The following is a 22349-nucleotide window of genomic DNA, read 5'->3' as shown; positions in this document are numbered from 1 at the left end:
ATCCGGATTGTGGTTTCTCCTCTTCGGTTGTTCCACCTGAACGTAATAAACTCTGTTCCTTTACAATTTCATGTTCAAAATTGTCTTCTTAGGTAAACTCAGGTTTACGTCCTAACATTTAGTGCGTTAGTCAAGGCTTTATGGTTAAAACACCACATGAAAAACAACAAACCCCTTTTGGGCATGATCTTCTAATTATTAAAAAATCAGAACAATAACACAGGTGGAAAATACAATTTTTGCTTCAATAAAATGATTCCTAAAGAGCTGAAAAATGAAAGCCTGGCCTAAAATAGATGGTCAGCTAAAGAATAAGGCGTCTTTTCTTGTTAAATACTTTTCGGATTTCCTGTTGCATAACTTTCACATATTGCTCTAGCATTTTATTGTTCCATCAGTTTTTAGGAGCAAGCAGGAACACTAATAACAGCAGCAATATCATGCAGACATTTTACAATCAGTCAGCTTTAGAGGCCCGCTCGCAACAGGCTGATCACAGCAGATGTTCGGACATGAACATATAAGAAAATCTGTCCAATTACATAACGTTATGGTTACATTCCAACGCCGCCTACATCTACCATCGGCCCTCCTGATGTCAAACGCATCTAAATTCTCTCAAGATAGATCAAGAAAAGCATTACCAGGAATAGATGACAGATGGATGAAATGCAATACGTAGTTTATTGGTCAGTCAGTAGTGAAAGCTGGTCCATATTGGCAATATTTATACTTAGAACTGCTTTGATGTTCAGGAGACTGGACCAGCAGTGAATGTCAGGATTTCTGACCACAATCAGAGAATCATTGCATGTTTATTTTTACCGATCAGTTACTCAGTTACAACCATCAGAGTATCCTGTTTGTAGCATTGACCAATTGAACACATGACTCACAGAGAGGCTCAGCGTGACTGCTTAGATTACAAATATTTAAAGCCCAAGTGCAGGTGAAGGAAACATTGAGTGTCTGTGTATGTGTGTGCTAATATGTGTTTTATTCCCCACATTGATGATGCATAATATGCTTAGAGAGATGTAGTTTGTTTCCTATATTTAAGTCACAGTGAGATGTTTCACAGTAATCACCATTTTCAGATATTTTAGGCTCTCAGAAAACTGTCAGAGTAAATTTCTATTAGATCTGCACTACATTGGGCAGCAGGGGGTGACTCCTCTGTTTATGCACCGCAGAGGTCTGGAAATGTGACTGTATTAGATAGGCAACAAGATTCTATGAAACAGTGTCATTGTTTTTAAATTGTTTTTATTGTTTTATACTTGTGCATATGTTGCATATGTATTAATTGTTTTTATCTGTAACCAGGCTGCTATGTATTGCAAATTTTTGCTCAGGTCCCTCTTGAAAATGAGATCTAGATCTCAACGGGGTTTACCTGATTAAATAAAGGAGTATTATAACTGTATGTCTTAGTTATTGGGCTCAGAACTTGAAAACTTGTATTACTTTTAGGTATGTGTAAAAAGACTTCAATTTTTTACTGAAAAGTTTTGAAAAATCAAACATTTAATTTATCAACACATCTGCTATTAATACTTTGCACAGCCTCATTTATCAGTAGTGTCCCTAATATTTCACAAGATTGGAGCAATACATAAAAAGATATGGGCATTCCATTCACAAATCCTCTACATCTTATGGACCCTGTTATATATACAGTAGTTGAAACCAGATATTTACACATTTTGTCAAAAGACAATCATTCTAAAATAATAGACTGTCTTTAGGTACAATTTCCAGGTACCTGAATGTGCCACATTTGTCTTTTCAAATATTTATGCGCAAGAATATCAGCATGGTAATTTTCCACCATACTGCTTAGAAAATAGACACAGCCAGTGTGTGTCGAATCAAAAGAAAAAATCACAACAGAAACTAAAGGCTTCATCAGTTCGGAACAAGGATGAGAGATTAAACAGAAGCAAGAAAGAAGTCCAATTACCTTCTTAAGTACTGAGGACTGTCATGCCCTGTGTGACTGAGAATCTATACCTGCATGAGGCTGGTGTTTATCAAATGGATAAAACTACATTTGGGTAGGAACAACCTTTTAGCCTTTAGTCTAACACCTAAGGTTATGCCAACACAGAGAATAATTTTAACAACAATAATAAATAAAAACAGTCCGCATCTTCCTTCAAAGTTCCTTTTTCACTTTTTTTTTTTTTTTTTACCAATTATTAATAGCAGCAAAATCAATAATATTTACAGAATTTATCATTTTTAAGAGACGTTTCTCAGAGTTTCTCTTCTGTCAGGTTGCAGTGGAAGCTGCTTCTTCCTCTGAGGGTCTCGTCTCAATATTGCTGACTGTGTTCACTGCCTGGATGACGTGCACCCTGTTCTCCTCCCTCCTCGTCCTCGAGCAGCTGAAGACCTTCTGGAAACCTTTGCGGAAATGCTTGGAGACAAGTGCGTAGACGATGGGATTGAGGCAAGAGTTGGCGTAGGCCACCAAATGGGAGAGGATGCGTAGGGCGTATGTTGTGTGGTTGAGGGGGAATTGTCCGAACCACATGCAGAGGATGACGAGGTGATGAGGGAGCCAGCAGAGACAGAATAGAGCAGCCACAATCAGGATCATTTTGGTGACTTTCCGCTTGGAACGCCTTGACTCTGACTTGTCTTTGACAGGATCTACGCTGGTCCACAGGTAGCGGATGGTGCGAGCGTATGTGAGGCTGAGCACCAGGACGGGGATGAGGTATCCAAAGATGAAGGTCCACAAGTCCATTATGAAGCGAGGTCTGGGCTCCCAGGCAGGAATACACAGCAAGGTGCCATCAAGGTCCATCTGAGAGAAGTAGCTAAGGTATGGTGTGGAGAAAACCAAAGCCAAAGACCAAACCAGGCAGATGGAGATGAGGGCGTTCTTTGGAGTCCTCATCTGCCGGGAGCGAAGTGGGTAACATATGGCTAAATACCTGTAGAAACAGAAGAAAGAACTTCTGAAACGGAGGAATGACTAAGTTGGTTGAGAGGTAAAAGTTTGGGTTGTTCTCAGAAACCATTGGGTCAATAAAAAGTGACCAAGTCCGAGCTGCTGGAGCCAGATCAGATGTGACGTACAATGCCTCTGGCTAACACTCGACCACAAACCTCAATATTAAGCATTTCTTATTAAACTGAAGCAGATCTCACAATTAGCCATCTGGTTGGGAGGAACAGACTCATTCTTATGTTGAATCATTTCAAAGTCCCAATGAGCCATTTCCACCAAGTAGTAAGGAATTGAATAAAACTATAATTCAATTCAGTTCACTTTATTTATGTAGAACCAATTGAAAACAAATGTCTCAAATATGAAAAAAATAAATAAAATTACAGGTAGTCTTAAAAATAAAATAAAATTCCAATCGCTGTAGTGACTAAATCTCATAAAAAAAAGATTAGGTTGGTCTACATCAGATGGAAATAAAAAAAGAAATTTTGTTGCTGTTTAGAAAATAAAGCCATATTCTTCAAAAATAAAAGGATTAAAGATTTTATTTAGAAAATTATTACAAAAGGGGATTCAATATTGATGATGGAAGCAGTCATTAAAAATCGTATAACACTTAAACACAGTTTCAAGCTACAGTTGCAATAAAACCCTTAAAATATATTATTTCAACCAGAGATAACACATGAACAGTAAGCTAAAATAGACATTTAGCCTCGTCATTGCATCCAGCGCTATTCCGTTCGATTCAAATCTCGCTTACAGCACCTCGAAACAAAGTGCAGTAAGGGGCTGGTTTTTATCAGGCTAGACTTTTGCATGGACTAAAGCTCTTTGGATGGGCTTCCTTTCACACTGATAAAAAACGAATTATGACAGACATTTAAAATCAAGGTTTGTTCTTAAGGATAACGTTGTTTTAAAGCTGTACACACAAAAGAACAAAGCTGATCGTCGTCTTTGGATTTTGTTTGTTTTTCGTAATTTGTCAAGCAAAGTAAATAAATAAATAACAATAAAAAGATTCCTCAGAATGCCAGACATCAACATTTCTTTCGGAGCTTTTTGAAATGAACTTTCATGTCTGACAAACTGAAAGCACAAACTTTTACTGATGATTAACAACGGAAAACTTTCACATTTTTATTCTTAGACTGCAATTTGGTTTTATTATTTCCAGGCCCTCTGATGTTCTGCTTCTCCATCCCAGCTGACTGTGGCATCTCTGACCTGAAGACTTTGAACATTTCCCTGTTTGATGCCAGCTCTCACGCAGGAAGCGAAGGTTATCTGATGCTGTGGGAATGCTGAGCTGAATACCGGGAGTACAACTGAGCGTGACGGCGATTGAGAGTTGGCAGTAGATAGTTTAAGATCGCATTTTTATTGCATTGTCCTTCAATGCTACTTTACTTAACTTTGTAGTTTTCTGGACTTATGCACGTTATTACGTTTTATTTTATTTTATTTTATTTGTTTTTTATCTGACATGTGCTAAAACTAAAACAGATCAAGTTTGAACGAGTTTTAACTAACTCGTTAAAACCTAACATTTACAAGAATGTGAAAAATGTGATACGAGTTGCGCACCTGTCCAGGGAAACGGCGGTCAGTGTGAAGATGCTGGCGTACATGGTGAGGAAGATGATGAAGTGCACGACTCTGCAAAGCACCGGACCAAAGACCCACTGATCCAGGGTGTAGATGGTCGCTTGGAACGGCACGCAGAAAACAATGAAGCAGAGGTCGGCCACCCCGAGACTGAAGATGAACATGTTGGTGGTCTTGGTGCTCATCTGTCCGTTGCGACAAAGAACTGCAAGGACCAGAGAGTTCCCCGCGATGCCAAGCAGAAAGATGAGAGAAAATCCCACCGAAATCAGCACGGACTCCGCTTTCCACGCAGAGGAGTTCGTGGAGGACAGATTCATGTTTCTCTACTATTTTGGTTCAGTTGGTTTGGTTTGCGCACAGCAGCGTCGATGCGCGGCTCCTGGAGGCGCACAGCTCATTACGCACTGCACCCAGACCACAGATCCGAGTGGATTTAGCTACGATATGCCGTATGCCGCAGAGAGAGAGGCTCCCATCTTCTGATGTTCCCAAACTGAAGATGTCTGAACCGTTGCGGCGAATGAAAAAATCAAGTACAGTCAGACACTGCTCAAACAAACAGGAAATGGGTTTTATTTAAAGAAAAGCGCGTAGAAAATACAAACATGTCTAAAATAATATTGAGAAGACAGATATGGTGTTATACCAACTAAAATTAATGTTAATTAGTCACTTTACTCAAAGAAGTTGTCTACAATGAGCAGGTTTTGCTTTGAAGAAAAGAGAGAAATCTGCGGCTCCAGCCTGAATTAATAAATGAGGTAATCCTGCCCTCTTGTGGACAAATTGCATCTCTGCACAAACATTAGGTAAAGACAAAATTATTTAGAAAAAAATATGAAATAAAATAAGGAAGAGGGAGTAAAATCAGAACTGAGAACACATTGTTTTTTAAAAACGATTATTTAACCAATTTCTATTAAAATAAACTGAAACGCACTAACCATACATATTTACAAAAAAGAGAAAATTCATCAGTTTACATTTTTCTGAGTCAAAGACTTTCTACATCACCAGAAAAGTGATCTGTGATAAAACAAAATAAAAATCAAGAAATATATCCTTAATGGCACACGTTATCACAGGTTTCACAGTTGTGACATTACTCTTAAAAATGTGGTATTTTTTTAACTTTCTCTTTCCTCTCAGGTCTGAATTGCTCAGAATTTGTCTTTTTATGAAACTGAAATGTTTCAGATCATCAAAAATCAGTAAGTCAATATCTATATTTAAACAGAGGTGCTGTGGCATGACCTGAAGTAAGCTATTCATACTTGAAAACTCTCCAATGTAATGGAAGTAAAATAAATCTGCACACAAAAGTTGGCCAAAATTCACAGCGATGTTAAAAGGCTCATTGCAAATGCCTGATGGTATTTGTGTTCCTTCAAATGGTGTAGTACGTTCTCACATATAGGGCCAGCGAGTTTTGGAAGGTTTACCTGATTACTAAAAATCATCTAAAATGGGTAGTATGACAAAAACAACAATTTCACTGACACACTTTATTCCTCTTTTGAACTCACTATCACAGACTTAAAAATACTTATTTCGTCCACCTCTTGAATTGTAAATAATCGTGTTGGCATAGTTAATTAAAATGAGATTTGCAGGTTAGTTTTATAGTTGCCTGAAGGCTTTTCATGTTAGGGAAGTTAATGGAGCTCAATGAATGTTTGATATTAAAGCAGATACACATAAGTGAAGAATGCAGACTAATTATTAATTTAAATCAGTGATCTAAAACTGTTTCAGTGAAACAAACGGCAACACTCGGGTAATAAAATTAAACGACAATATAAAATATTTTACTTGCCATTTGATTTTGGACGGAATGTGAATGATGTGCTGGAGGTTAACTGATAGGATTAATTTAACATACACCTCTTATTTTAATAAACTGAACTGAAGTGAAGCATTACAAGGAACCAGGTTCTGTTCCTATGCTTCTTGTAGTTGTGAGTGAAAAAGTGAATCATTCTTCAGTGAAGAAATGTGATGAGCTCATTGTGCAGAGCTGCCAATACTCATGAGTGGAGTTTTAGTTTACTAACATCACAGAAACTCTTTAATGGGACTACCATGATGTTTCGTCAGACTAATTCAGACTCTCAGAGGAGGAAACAGAGGGGTTGAGGCAGACGCTTCATTCTGGTGTTAAAAAAAAAACAGCTGCACAATTTTAGGTTGTTTTAGGTTGTTTCCATTTGAGCAGTTGTTTTGGGTTACTGTGTCCTCATCTATATGTGTTGGTTTTCTGTAAAGAAATTAGGTCATAGTGGGTCTTTTGGATGGAAACATTTCAGAAATAGACAACCAGCTGCTGAAGTGCAGCTGCTGGTGGCTGAGCAGCCCAACTGCTGATTATATTTACCTGGTTTTTTATAGTTAAAAAAAAGTAGAACTCAATTTTGTTTATTAGGACAACTTGTAAGAAGCTCTAATCACTATGCCATTTTTGAAGTAAATCCTCCGAAACTAACAATCTGTAAAGACTGTTAATAATCGTGGTGGTTCATGAGTTAATCCATCAATTTCTCTCTATATAGAATTTTGATAGATTAAAAAAAATAAATAAATAACACTAAATGTAATTTCAGCCTTTTTAGGAATCTACATGATTTGTAACTTGAAGCTACAGGAAGATTCTAGAGTTGCTGAAAAACATGAAACAGTCAACTGGAAAGTTGGTTTCTTCCAGTAGAGTATCCACTATCTCCTTCCATTCTACATGTTGTGTTTTACTTTGTGGCATTCATTCGTGTTTTAACATAACTCTTTATGCAAGTTATAATTTGATCAAATCACTGCATCTCTCACTCAGCGAGGAATGGAAGAATAAATTATACATTGCAGTTGAAAGCTGCACACCAAACGTCTGGCTTGTTCATATAGAAAGCACAGCAGGAACTGTTTCATTCATAAACTGTTCATTTAAGCCACGGCTCCCTGTTAATCAGCTAGTGATCAGCAGGTGGCAGCAGTAGCTCACACTGGTGGGCTTTAAACTGCTCCAACCGCCAGGTGTTTGAGTGCATGTCATCTGATGGTACTCAGAGTTCATTCCCATCTCAGCATCCTCAAACCCGAACATGAGCAGCAGCAGCATCAGCAGCCCGTCTGAGGTTCATTGAGTCACTGGGTTCGTCCGTGCGTTGGGCCTGCAGCGTAAAGTTACAGAGTTTTTGCCATAAAGAAATGCAAACAAATGTAACCTGATAAAAGCCTGGACCAGTTTGCAATTGTTATAACATTTTGTGAATCGCATTGTTCATCACTGTGTGGGTTTACACCATTCAAAGGCTTTTTGTGATTCCTCTGTAGCAGGATGGAAATCACTCAGAGGAATAAGATCTAACCTGAGTCATGTTACCTTCTGTGACTACCAACAGAAGGAGCCCCCAGGGAAGGAAATGACATAATTGGTGCAGATTGGCTTGCAGTTTAGGAATGCTGAAAGCAGCCTGCTGGGTGAGACTGTGAAGCAGACACTGCAGATTGGAAGTGACCACATGTGGGAGTATTTGAACCTTCATCTGAAGAAATCATTAGCGTGCGTAGGGCAGCAGGTGGAGGCAATGGGCTCTGACCAGGAATCAAGATCATGGACGGACTGAATGCACCATTACCTGCAGCTTCTCCAGGGAAGTGGAAATGTCACCACTGTGCAGCAGAAGAAAAAGAAAGGTTAACTTGCAGGGAGCTGTTAGAACTAATCACCAAAGCATGAGAACATGAACAGTGACGGTGTTTGATGTGTCTTTCCTACAGGCTACAGCTCGCACTTCATGATTCCCTCATCAAGCACGACTCCAAACCACAAGTGTCGACGCTTCCAAGGAGGCGGGTCAAGACGTGTTGACCTCAAAACATCTGGGGCCTGAGTGGCTAAAACGACCAAACACCAGAGTGTAAAAAAAAAAAAAAATGCTGATAAACCTCCTGTGATCTCACACACACACACTGCCTTGTTTCGCTGATGGCCCCACACTTTATAAATAGCTTTTAAAATGAGTGTGTGTCCACTGGATAACGTCAGCGCTTTGGGAGAGGAGTGTTTCATTATGAACTCGTACCATTAAAACTTGCTGGCTGGGACAGAGTTTTGGCTCTAGTGTTCCCTCTCAAACTTTTATGAGGCCGGTTATGATCCTAAATCGATGCAGGAAGCCGAGGTGGAGGATTTGGGCTCGGTGAGCAGTGCCATGACCTCAGGAATAAAAGGTACTGCTGGTGATGGAGCTCATTTTCTTACACTGAACGTGAGACCACACCCCAATAATGTTTAATGCTTCAATAATGGAAAAAATGTGCTAAATTAAAATTGTAAAGGACAATAAAGAAAAATGGAAGCCTAAAACTGATGAAATCCAGGAAGCTGTAAAAAAAAAGGACAAAACAAAAACCCTGTTTCCTAAATTAATTTGTCATAGAATTGAGTTTTTAATTAGAATAAAGAATCTTCACCATTATCTGGCTATTTCAACAGGATGTAAATAAATGGAGAATTAAAGCTATGCAGGGCTTATTTTCACCAGGACAATGGAACGGTTGTTAACAAGGTTCCTACACAATCTGAATTTCTACATGAAAAAAATTCTGAGAAGAAAACCCCACACATCCGTCTGTCCATCTCTCCGTCCATCCATCCATGGGTCTTCCCAAACTACCAGTCGGTCGTGGAAGATTATTGCTCGTGCTGAGCCCAGTTCTGCTAGAGGTTTCTGTCTGTTAAAGATGAGTTTTTCCTCTCCACTGTCGCTGCATACATGAGGGATTTCTATGAAGTCAACGACACAACGCATGCTGTTAATAACTTGTTGCAATCTGCTGGGTTTCCTTAGTTGGAAACTTTTAAGACAATTTGAATAATCAACTGAACTTGATGAACTCTTTGTGATAACTATCAATTAGAATGTATGTTTGATTTTACTGAAATCACTTTTTTTGTGCCAATTTATTGTGAATTGGTGCTACAAAATTACCCACCGTCTTTCATTCCTGTTTTTTGCATTGGATGTTTCATCTTCAATCTCACTATAGAAATATCTTCAACAGTTCACAGTTAACTTTGTATTTGCACTTTAAAAATGGGATAAAAACAACTGCGAAGGAATCAAAATAAGTCTGCAACATTATGAAATTTTGACATGCACACGAGTAGGAAACTTGCAACACCCTCAAAGTTTACTGTCCTTAACTGTAGCATTAAGATCCTGAAGCTTAGCCAAAAGAAAAAAAACTCAAAGCTATCTCCAACCATCCAGCTGTTTGCAGGTCAAACCTGTCTGCTAAGATGAAATCACATCAGAAGATGAGAGTGTCTGCAGCAGAGCTCTGAGGTCAAAAAGTCAAAACCTGCAGGTGCTTCACTGATCTGGGAGAGGACGTTAGAAAGGAAAAGCAGGGAAAAAGCTGTGAGTGAACCACAATCACGCAAGCTGCGTGTGGTTTCCAGCTTCTTGCCACGACCTCTCACTCTCTGCATCCCAGACTTTCTCCTTGAGTTATCCAATCCCCCTGTCATCTCCCTACTCCCACTCTCGACCGCACACAAATGGTTTGAATAAGAGGTCTGCATGACTGGGTTGTGGCTGCAGATGAAATCCTGAAGAGTGATAGTTTACTTAGCCTAAATACCCGCGATTAGACAAATTGAAACATTGTTGTTATGCGGTGGAAACTCAAGGACACGGTGGCCAAGTGTATTCGCCCCCGTTCCGGAGAAGGCTGCGCGGCGTGGACTTTCGTCATGAGAAAACCACAGAATCTGGCACAAGCGGAAACAAAACAGAAAGGGAAAAAAACACAAAACAAACCAAAATTCATCTACCAAAACAGAAATTGTACAACAGAAAACGAACACCGATGATTCATAAAGGAGGCCGGCACACGCGACTCCAGCTTCTGTAACTACTGAAAAACATGTCCAACCACAAACTGAGTTATGGTGTGCCTCATGATGTCACATTTTCCTCTCATTTTGAATGTCTCCGGGATCACAAACACGGATCACATCAACTGAACGGATCACAAACAACCTCTCTGGAAAATAAAGAAATCAATCACAGTGCCATACTTAATGAAGAAATCATTCAGATATGATTTAAATGATTCGACTTCCGAGTCTTGCGGGCGCTCGGAGTCAGCCAGATGTCATCCCATTAAAAACTGTAATCTATAAGGCCTTTGAGACCTTTTTTTCCCCCCTTTTTTGCTACTTGAATGCAACAGCAGAGACATGCACAGCACATGCACACTGTTGGTAACAATACACCAAAATGATTCTAGCAGACTGGAGCTGAACAGCAGCAGAGTCTCATAAAAACAGGCGGTAGCAGCTTCAGCCGCCAGCCGACTCTGTCTGGACGGGCAGTCTGGTGTCAGCGCTCAGCAGCTGGACTGGAAACACAACTGCAACAATCTGCATCGCTATCACAGCTACGTGCGTCGGTGCAGAGAGACAAAAAGATGAAAAATGTGTGAAAACCGACTAAAAAGGTTGATAATACACTAAATATAAACAGTGCAATCCAGAAGTATTCATACTGCTAGAACTGTTTTTTTGTTATGTTTACATTTTGTCACATACAACCAAAATCTTCAAGGGCCTTCATTTGGATTTTGGATGAATGACCGACACAAATCACCTTAAAAAATTTACTCTTTATTATTACTCAGCAAGAGAACATGTGGATGTAAAGAGTCTAATGGTTAATCACCAGAAAGATCACCAACTTTGGTTTTTCTGTGAAAACTGAACCCACTTGTCCTTGTAGGATGCATGTCTCCAGAGGTCATTGGGGCAGATACAACAAGGACAAGTCAGATTAAGTTCATGAAAGCTTTCTGGATATGTTCACCTTAGTTTTAACAAACTACTAAAATGATAATGTTGTAACTCTCATAGCATACCAATTAGGACAGAATTAATCTAATAAAATTTTCCAATGAAATTTAAAGAAAAGATTTTGTGAAAATGGCAAGTGGCTTCCTGGCATCTTCACAACGGCTCTTAATAATTTGGGCTATAAATGAAAAAGAACCAACTAATGTTTTAAAATGCAGATACAAAACCAAATGCATGGTTTAACCATTTCCAGTTCAATTTTTCTCTTTATGTTGGAAACTATGTGGCATTTTTTTTAATACGATTTTCCAACAATATCAACATGCAAAGTTTTATGTTTGCTCTTTAAAAGTTTTGAAATGTTTTTTTTCAGAGGTTCCCTTAGCTTTAGCCCTGGAAACACTTATATGCAAGTCAATGGGTTCATGAGGACACCGCTGTCTTCAGGACAGGAAAGGGTTTTAAACCTAAATCTGACTGATTTTAGGGTTAAACCTGATAGAAACGAGCCAGTCGTGCTGTAGAGTGACGAATGCTTCTTAAATCAATAGACTTCTCTGCTACCTCACACGTTTCCCCGTCAGAACCCAGAGAAAACAAACTCACTCACTCACATTGTGTCCCTTTCTTTGCACCTGAGGCTGACATTTGGGAAGACTGAAATTACACTGCTGCGATTTTGGAGCATTTACAGCACTAGAGACCTGTTATTCAAGTCTGAATGCCTGCGTACATCTATGGGATCTTTTTGGAAGTAAAAAGAGAAAAGGAAAAAAAACCCCTCATTCAGCACATTGGATAATGAGTCAGCAGTGCTGTCATACCTCAAGAACGCTGCTTCATCTGACAAAGAAACTTTGATAGATTGAAGTGAAGATGATGCAAACACTGTTACTACACAGAAATCCCCAGGCAAAGGATAGATTTGGGAAAATTGAGGCCTAATGATCAAGATGTCCTCATACAGGAAGCATGAGCAACTGCAGTTACCTCAGTTTCTTTAAATTGCTTTTCATTAACTGAAATTTTAGCATCTATTGAATCTCACAGATACTGACATGTTTAACTAAGAAATAAATTCAGGAGCAGTGTCTGGCTAAAACAAGAAGCTGCTTAAAACAATGACATGGTGACAGAAAAACATGTAGTTAAAAGTCAGTGGCATACATATTGCACTCCATAATCTAAGCTATTGGGATCATATATTTTGAATAAATGCAGTTCCAGAATAAAGCCTTGAGGTAACCTACATGTGATATTTGCTTGCTATGATTTTAAATTATCCAATGACATGAATTAGTCCCAGTCAGTCAAATAACATCTTAACCAGTTTACCTCAGTACCAGACAATCCAGTCTACAGTTGCCTAATTTATCTAGAGGCATCCAAGAAATGGTTGTTGGATAAAAATACATGGTAAACTTTTTAGATGTTAATTGTTAAAAAACAATCTAAAAAAAATCCTTCAGCTTTAACAGTGTTACAGATTCTTTTGCAGAATATTGTACCAATAGCAAAACTTAATTAGAAAGAGCCTTCCTGCCGATCATTAGCAGTAGCTTTGTCAGTTCAATAATAGCTTCTTTTAATATACTGCATATTCGGCATTATATTTCTTTCATCAGAGATCCTGTCACTGTTTTAGTTTCTCCCATCATCCTGAACAACCAGTTCACATCAATGCAAAAAGAGGGGAACTGTTACAAAACTCCTCTTGTGGGATAAAGTTTGAGGAAAGTTCAGTGCAGCCACACAGAGGACAGCCAGAAGTGAGGAAGCGGGAAAGAGATTTTCTCAGATGGGGATTTCGTGTGGACTCTGCACCGTCTCTCTCAAACTCGGAAACCACAAGACCTGCTGAGGAGCAGCGCCGTTGAGCGTTGACGTCAGAAAAATGCGCTAAACCTCATATCACCGGGGCGGATCCATCCGTCTCCTTTTCGCATTATTACCGTCTCATATCCACAACTTCCATTTTGCTCTCCAGCTTGATGATGTGCTATCAGCTGTTTGTTGTGTGCATGTGTTATTGTGTCCATATGTCTCCAGATTCAGGAGACGGACTGACCCGAGTCAGACGTCTCGGTTGCCTGGCCCATAAAAATACTTCCAGCCTGTGAATACCTTTTGGTTGAAAAATGACACAAACCATAATGTTTTACCAGAACTCTGACAATCCAGTTATCTGAACTTCCTCCCTCAACTATATGGCAGATTTTAAGCTTAATACTGAAATGAGAAGAACAAAGGCATCTATTGTCTATTAGCCAGTGAAAACGATTTTATTATTTAAGTGAAATATGATATTTATTATGATTGTAAGTCAATATGCATGGTAAGTGCATGGTAAAAGTACCTACTGGGAAGTGTTTTCTTCTGGTCTCAGGTAGGTATTGTTTGAAAATTGTAGACTCTGCGGTTAAGTCCATCCAAAGCACATTCTTTTCACTAGATATAAAATAATAAATAAACAAGACTAGTCATCTATAAACATATCTTAATTCAGAACTGAATATCTGATGGAGTTGTCCTAGTTCTCTCATGTTTCTGAACAAGCTAGTACTGAAACCTCCAGCAACAATTCACAATTAAAATACACCTTAGATGATGCCAACGACATCTTAACAGCTTATTTATTTTCAAAGATATGTGACACTAAGTGACTCTTTTTATGGAAACAAAGTGTCCTGAAAATATTTTTTGGTGAAAAATGAAGAAGAAAAAATGCTTGAGGAACCCAGTTGCATCGCCTGAATGTTAACGTCAAATCCCAAATCAATAGAGTCCTCAATGACTAAAAGATTTGAAAGCTGCAGTCAATGATTTAAAATTCTCATTGAGATGTAAGTTGCTGACTTATCCATTAACGCAGAGACTAAGTTCTGCAGAAGTACCTTTGTTCCATCAGATGATTGTCTTCATGGGATTTAGATATTTGTATTTGATTGATTTATTTCCATTTTAGTCTTGTTGTTTTATTTTCACTCTGTGGTCTGTATTGTTGCTAAAAGGGGTTACTATCTTTTCCTGTGGGGCAGTCTCCAGTGCTGCCACCCAGTTTGTGCCCTGTTGGAGGCCATGGAGAAAAAAAAAAAAGCAAGGGGCCCTCAGTTCCACGCAAAGTGGGCAGATTTTCCACTGGTCTAATGAGAATCGCAGAACGGAAATTTGCAGGGTATATATAGAAAAACGAAAGGAATGCAAGCCCCTAATTGTGCTTAGTCTATCTGTGTGCTGCTCACCACTGCTCGCCCTAATTTTCCCCATGCATTCAAAGGAAAAACAGGAAAAATGGTCACTGCGATAAATTAGGGAATGGAAACTCCATAGTATGAATATTGCTTTCTATTTTACAGTTTGAGGCAGAAGAAACTACACTTTCTGACAAAACAAATAACCATTTTTTTTTCTTGGGCTGACATCAAATTGCATTAAAGTTTTCTTGTTTCAGGTCAGTTAGAATCTCCAAAATTATTGGTATCCTAAATGCTTTAGATCATTTTTCCGTGTGGCATCTGCCTCAGGAAATCTGGTCCTTTAAATACCACTCCTTGATTATGTCTAATGATCACCAGCAGGAGGCTTCACCTGCCAGTCACACCCTGAGAAGGAATAAGGTAGAAAAACAACACTCACACAGCCTCAACACAGCACACAAGCCTGTGGATTCATTCTCATTCTGGCCTCTCTGACTTTATCTCTAAAACATTTAACATGAGCTGTCCTTCTGATGTAGCCGTTTCTGATACTATCCCTCCTCCTCATTACCAAAGAGAACCTCAGCATATTGAACTCTGCGACATCTAATTCTACTCATCTTTTTGTACCCATGTTAAAGGGTGTCTACTTTTTTTCATCTAATCGGTGTGGCAGCAGTCTCTGACGCCGTTTCTAACTAGTCACAAATATTTTAAATTCGGAGATAAGTTAATGTTGAGCTAAAGTGTTTTTCTTATATTTTAACAGGGCGGGAGTGATGAGAATCAGGTGTTGAGCTGAACTCGGTGACCTCGAGATGAATCAGTCGAAAAGGCTTTGATGGGAAACATAACCAATTATCCCAAACCGATTTGTGAAGCCTGGCTGTCCATTGTGGCTCTATTAAATTTTATGTTTCAGTCATAAATTTTGAATTCAAAGAGAGACTTCAGTGAGAAAATGTATTTCTGTTAACATACAGGATTTTTCAATGTTTACACTCTCTTCATAAGTATTGTATGTAGGGATGGAGCATCATGTTGTGCTTCTTTCTCATCCTCCTCAAGGCTACATGGGTCAGCCTTGAAGGAAAAAAAAAAAAAACATTTTAACCTAAAATAAATACAAATAACACTACATATTTGCTTTCACTGATTGGACCTAAGAAACACGCTCTTTAAGTAATTCATTTTTTGAGCAATTTGTGTTCCACATATGAAAGGTACATTCAGGGGGAAAAAAAAGAAAAAAAAAACTCAGCTCAACTTCAAAGTGCATTTCAAGCACAAGTTGCCCTAAAAAATACAAAGTGGAATCAGACTTAAGTCAGTGATTAAATACATTAAACAAGTTGAATTAGGTAATACATCAACAGGATGAGCAGCATGGAAAATTAGGGTAATCTACTTCAGTGAAAAGCACTCCTAAACACTGGAACGGGACGTAAGAGCATGTGTCGTCAATGTTATGTCATTTTGCATGCAAGCGGGCGCTCACAGCTCACACATCTGCAAATTCAGGACTGGCGGTGTAAAAACACCAAAACACTGGGTGTTTGACTGTTTGGATTTCTTCACAATGAGAAGAGATGACAGAGTCAGTGAGGGCCATCGATCAATCGGAGTGCTTGCGTTACGCTCACTGCAGCAGTGCCGCTCCATTCTGCAGAACCACATGGTGGTATTTACCCTCAAACAGCCAGCAGGATAGGAAGTGGCATCAGATTGGATCTCACTGTTTACCAAACAACTTGGTAATACACCTGTTTTTACCCTAAATCTCAGCCTGACCCAGTGTTGTCATTTTATCTTTCCTGTTTTTTTCAGAATGCGGGACCTAAACTGAGGTAAGATTTTTCCCCTCATTAAAGATCAAAGATCCATGTCAGCGACAAAAGACATGCACATGAGCAGCAAGAAACATGAAGTTGTAGACTGATGAAGAAAAGACTCTTTGCTCACACAGTCTACCTAAAAGAAACATGTTTCAGTCTGAAGGCATCAAAACAGAAAGTCGGAGACGTGCACTTGATTTTTTTACCTTTTCTTCCATTTAGTTTTTTCAAGACTTCATTCAGAGAATTCACTTTGAAAACTCAGGAAGTCAGCAAGTCACACAAAAGAACAGGCTAAAAAAGCAGCAGCTATATTGGAATAATTAGGTCAGTCAGGGTCAGAGGTGGGTTTTATTATGCCAAATGTGGCTCCACTGAAAATAAGCTTAGATGTACAGAATGAAACTTGAATAACAGAAAACAGAAATAATGTAGACTATTTTTCAGTCCACAATATCTGATTTTGACAGCTGAGGCAAATTCAGTAGGAACCAGATATTGGCACACACTGCATAAAGATGGACTGTTGACTTGTCCAGGGTGTACCCTGTCTCTCGTTCCATGACTGCTGGAGATAGACACCAGGTCAAGACAATCAGGTCCACCGAGGGGTGACACAACAAGTTCTGGACCATAGTAAGGCCTTCTGAATCTTCTGATGGCATGATAAGGAGCAAAAAAACCTGATGTGTCTTGGGCTACATTCACACAGCATGCAAATGAGACCAAGTAATTTTTGCCCCTAAGCAACCCATAGCCAAATTTGTCATGACTGTCTCAATGGGCCGATTCCAATCTTTTCATCCACCCCAACAAATATGGTTTGTACCGCTTTCAAATATGGTTTGTACCGCTTTCACATTTTGTGCGAAATTGTTTTTTTATCAAATAGTTTTCAAAGCGCCTGCAGTCATGTTTCACTTTATCCAGCTTTTATGTCACTAATGTGAGCCATGCATCATAATTCTGCAACAAAGAAAGCTAGATGTGGCAAAAACGAACATAAACAATGGCTGAAAATTATAATTCTGAAAATTATGAAAGAAATTTGTCAGTAAAGCACATCACACCACAATCCCTTCACTCCTGGTTTGAATTATTTATCCAAACAAACTTTTCTACTAAAGTTTCAGCCAATGCTCCACAAAAGACCATTGCTATTAGTTGTACTTTCTTTTTATTGCCATAGTTTCCTTCATCTTGTTATGATCTTGTGACAATATTCCTATTGCTGAACAACTTTAAAATCAATCCACAGATAATGGCATCCATTATTACTCCCGTAAACAGTGTACTGCTGTGTGACATCTAAGTTCTTCTTCTACACATGCGAGTCCTGTGTAAACCGTTCACATGGAAATCTGATTGTGGTCACATTTAATTAGTCTTATGAAAGACAATTTCTGATAAAGGTCTTCATCTGAAGATCAGTGCCTAGCTGCTCATGTGTTTTCTCAAAACTGTCAGCATCAAATAAATGCAGAAAAATTCCCATACACTGTCATCATCAAAGTATGGATCTTCTTTGACAGAGAAGGTAAAACACTATTTTGTTAAAGCTGTTTGTGTGGGTTACCTAAACAACCAGTCATGTTTCCACTCTTAAGTAAAATGTTCCAGAATTTACCCCCAAACCTCTCTGTGGTAAGTTGTTGCGTCTATTTTTGCACAAAGCTGAGGTTTGACCTGAAACATTAGTAGTACTGCAGCCTCTGTGAAGTTTTGACAGGTTGGTTTTCCATCCACAAACCACTTCCAACCTGCACTTTGACTCAAAAACTCACCCAAGCACCTCAATAGCTGAACAAATTTATGAGAAAATGTTTGATTGTAGCATGTGGAAAAAAGGTTCAAAAATTCATATTTGGAAAAAAGTATGAAAATGTTCCTGAATTCTCCATAAATGGGTTACTGTATGTAACCCAGACAGACATGTATGTCTGCACCACCCTGAACTGATTTTCTCAAATGCTTGTATAGCTCCTGCCAGGTCAGTATGAACAGAATATATAGTTTTCATGAGTTTCTTACTCAGGGTGTTGTCTTAATCATGTTAATGCTGGAAATATTGAAGTGTGTGTAAATGTTATGTCTGTGAACTGCTGCCAAACAAAGATCTGAGCTCTGGCCAGGTGTCTGTCATGTTCAAGACAGGAGAATGGGAAGTCATAAAATAAGCAGAGGATTTGAGCCATCGCATGTAGAAAAGCCTTGAAAGAGCAAAACAAGCCTTTGTCTGAGATCATAAGAAATAAAATACTTAGACGAGAATGTTTCTGGGGTCTTTTGGCCTGTGAGGTACTGTTATTCAACACATTTTCTCCAGAGCTCACAGCTGTGCAGGTCATTAGCAAACGGTTGCACGGGAACCTCAGAATTGGCCAAAACCTCAGCTGAAAGTCTTGTTTTACATCCTGAGGTCACGACAGGCCTTAGACTCCATTGCAAATCAGTTAAACCTAAAAGGGACTATTCCTGTTTCAACTATTTCGGAGAAGTAGCACCGGTGACTCTAAACCACAGAGGTAAACTGATCACACATAGAAAAAGGCTTCTGAACTCAAGAGGCAACTTCGTAAATGACCAATATTAGAACACCTTCTTGCACCTTGTTATTAGCATCGTATCAGAAATATACTATTGTTCCCATTTTATTAGCTCAATTATTTTTAAAAATCCCACAGATAGTAAGTTCAGACAGAAGACAGGATTAGCACCAATGAGATATTAGCTGAAAACCTGTGATAAAGATGAAGATTCATTGAAGGGTAATTCACCTATCAGGTCCATTATACTGTATATGTTGTTCTTTCGGAACTTCCCTCCATGGGGTAGCTACAGCACACCCGCCTCCCCCACTCCGCAGCTGCATGTGCACAGACTTGGCAGAAGTTTTTATACTGGATGCTGTTCTTGACGCAACCCTTCGACCATCCTCAGGAAAGGAGGGAGTGGGATTTGAGCCAAGAACCTGCGATAATCCTGCTCTACCATTCCATTGTACGGAGATACATATGGATGGAAAGTATAAGGAAATGTTACTCCATAATGCATTAAAAACAGACAGATTACAATTTGCACTCAAACTCAAGAAGAGTTTGGCTACAATGAACATTTGAAGAAAAAACACCAGCCTACATGGGCGGCAGCGTCTTGTTGTGTATCATCACAAATTAACTCTGTGGAAATATTCAACCTTTGGCACAAATTAGTCTTCCAATAGACAGTGACTGTGAGTAAAGTACATGTACAATTCAAGGTGACCAGAGGTGGATGTTCATCGGTGTGTTGCCACAGTACACATGAAGTGTGTTGTGTCACTATGATTGTATTAACTAAAAGCCAACATGGCACTTGTGCTACAACAGAAACACTATGACTTGCTGACCATGTTTCAAAAACAGACATGCTTGAACAAGGGAGCATTCTTGGGGTGATAAATCAGATGGATATATAGATATTTGGAGTTCCTTGAAAACACAACACTGTTTTGCTCTGTGTGTAGCACTAAAAACAATGAAATGAGCACAGCTTAAGCCAAAGATCTCTGCGTGAAAAAATGAAGAAGAACCTTACTCCATTAAATGATTTAGAAGAGTAGAAAGCAGCCAGGCGACACCAATTTAAGGAGTTTTAGCATTTCGCTGTGTGTGAGTTAGATTTGCAAAAATGCATCTGAATGAACCACAGGACATCTAGAACAATGTCTTTAGATAAATGGAGGCAAAGAAGAGATGCTTGGACAAAATGCATGTTTGCAGAATACCAAAGGCACAATGCCAGAGCAAACACATGCTGGCTATCAAGCACTGTGGTGGAGGGGGTCATCCTATAGCTTGCTTTGCAGTCCCGTGACTTGGCCCCGTATGCAATTAATGAATACACCATGAACTTCTCTGTATACCAAAGTATACTATAGTAAAATGTGAGACAATTTGTTCAACAGCTGTCATCAACAGGACAACGATCCCAAACTAAAATACTGACAATATGTTATTTTAAAGAACTTTCTGACAACATCTACGTGAAGCACTTTGCTTCAGCTCCTGCATTTCTTAGGCATTACTCTTTTTATTTGGAGTGTGCAAAATGAGTCACAACACAAAGGTGTTGTATGATGATGTCATTAGGTTTTGGCTTCAAATCGGATCTGAGTCATCTTAAAATTGTCTTCACTTTAATCTTGACTTGTTTTGCTTTTTAGTTGCAGGTGTTGAAAGTGAATAAACAACAAAATGAGCACATTTCAATCTGTATATTTAATACATCAAGTTAATTTAATCATGTTAAATTGTATTTGAACTAATGCCAAAAGCCCCCATGTGTGCACATGTGCAGGGCTACGCTGCCTGGATTTGAAGCATTCTTTCCACCATTTATGAACTCCATCCACAACCCTGAAACGCTGCTCCCCGAGTGCGAGAATTATTCAACTTCTGCTGTTCTTCTCCGTATTTACTCCATGCGCACTGTTGGCTTCGGTGACCACTCAGAGGGGTCCGGTTGAACTTGGCCACATGAAGCCTCAGATTGTGTTGATACAGTTGCCTACCCTGAGGCTTGATAACAGCCCATGAAGAGAGGGGGCCAGAGAAATGGATTGGGCCCCCGGCGCTGACTCTCACCACTCCCCGGACCGGAGAGGTTGCGACCCTCACAGCTGAGCTCTGAGTCCGGTCCCAGTATTGCTAGTCACTCTTGGCCTGCAGTCTCCAAATGGTCGTTGATTGTTTTATCTGTCGTCGCTGAAGGGGTCGTCCCACTCATGTGACCGGACCATTGGAGGGACGTCACCTGAGATGTGCAGAACATCTTGTTTTGCTCTTGCTGAGAGGACTTCTAATGAAATGTTTGAATGGTAGGATTGATACACCTGGGTGGGTGCCATGGAACGTTTTCACCAATCAACTGGAATTACACAACTCATAGACCACCCTCCTGCAGATATCTCACACAAGAAGGAAAATCTGAGTCACTTCTAATAAATCTGTGAAAGAAAAAAAAAATCACATCAAAGTCCAAGTCCATTCCCACTGTTATGATGGAGAATTTAGCTCAATTTCATGAGCAAATATCTAAAAAAACACTGAGAATATTGAGTCATAAAGAGACAACAGACTGATAATCTAACTATAAAAAGTGAGACAGTAGTTAGAAAGTACTCTTAGCTTACTGATCAGCTGAAACTTGTCAGTCACATATCCAAACAACATGTGAAGTCAAAGCTACCAGGAGTTAAAGTCTTCCAGCTTCTTACAGTCTGTTCTCCCCATTAAACTCATCTAATAAGAGCTCTGGCTGCTTGTAACAGACTTTCTGCTTCTCCGTGTTGGCGCTCTGCAGTTCATATGTCTCCAAAACAGATGAGGTGATCGCAACAAGAGCGGTCAGTTAATGAATAACAGTTGATTACTGTGATTTATCTGCATAAAACTATGTTTTAACTCATGGAGGAAGCCATATATCAAGTCTGCAAAGAAATTCAGCCAATTTCAAAGCTTTGCTGTATTTACAGACTCATAAAGATAAAAGCTGATAACAAGGACCTGAATATATATACACGAGTATTACATATTAACTATCACGAGACTCTTTTATATGCTTGGCTCTGTCAAGATGAATTGCTTTAGTTTATTCTGACATTTCTCATCAGAAAATAATATTTTAAACATATTTAGTCTATGTTTAACAGAAGAGCCCATGTTTTTTGCCTTTTACGGAAAACACATGGCCACTGTAAACATTGCTATATGTTGCTAAAGAAAAACCCTGCCTAGAAGTTGTCACATTCACAAAAATGCACTCATTTAACCTCATGTCAATCATTTGTTGGCCTTTTCTTGTTTTACAGCCATTCTTTTTTTAGATTTGCTGCCATGTTTTGACCCCTG

At 39.1% G+C, this 22349-nt stretch overlaps 1 protein-coding gene across 1 annotated transcript; it reads right to left on the bottom strand.

The window, feature by feature from the left end:
• Positions 1–198: 198 nt before the first annotated feature.
• LOC116726641 (galanin receptor type 2) lies at positions 199–5709 on the bottom strand. The gene is made up of 2 exons (XM_032573452.1): positions 4553–5709; positions 199–2945 (listed from the first exon to the last, which is right to left on the bottom strand). Exons 1-2 carry the CDS (start codon positions 4891–4893, stop codon positions 2276–2278), a joined length of 1011 nt encoding a protein of 336 aa, XP_032429343.1. The 5' UTR covers positions 4894–5709; the 3' UTR covers positions 199–2275.
• Positions 5710–22349: the final 16640 nt, after the last annotated feature.

The sequence above is a fragment of the Xiphophorus hellerii genome, chromosome 10 (assembly GCF_003331165.1).
Source record: "Xiphophorus hellerii strain 12219 chromosome 10, Xiphophorus_hellerii-4.1, whole genome shotgun sequence".
Taxonomy (NCBI): domain Eukaryota; kingdom Metazoa; phylum Chordata; class Actinopteri; order Cyprinodontiformes; family Poeciliidae; genus Xiphophorus; species Xiphophorus hellerii.
Note: the sequence above shows the minus strand (reverse complement) of the source record. Positions and strands in the feature narration are given on the sequence as shown.

Coding starts and splice junctions, on each gene's coding strand:
- LOC116726641 (XM_032573452.1), bottom strand. CDS start 4,893: ATGAATCTGTCCTCCACGAACTCCTCTGCGTGGAAAGCGGAGTCCGTG. Junction 2,946..4,552: donor ACCGCCGTTTCCCTGGACAG/GTGCGCAACTCG, acceptor CTGTTTCTACAG/GTATTTAGCCATATGTTACC.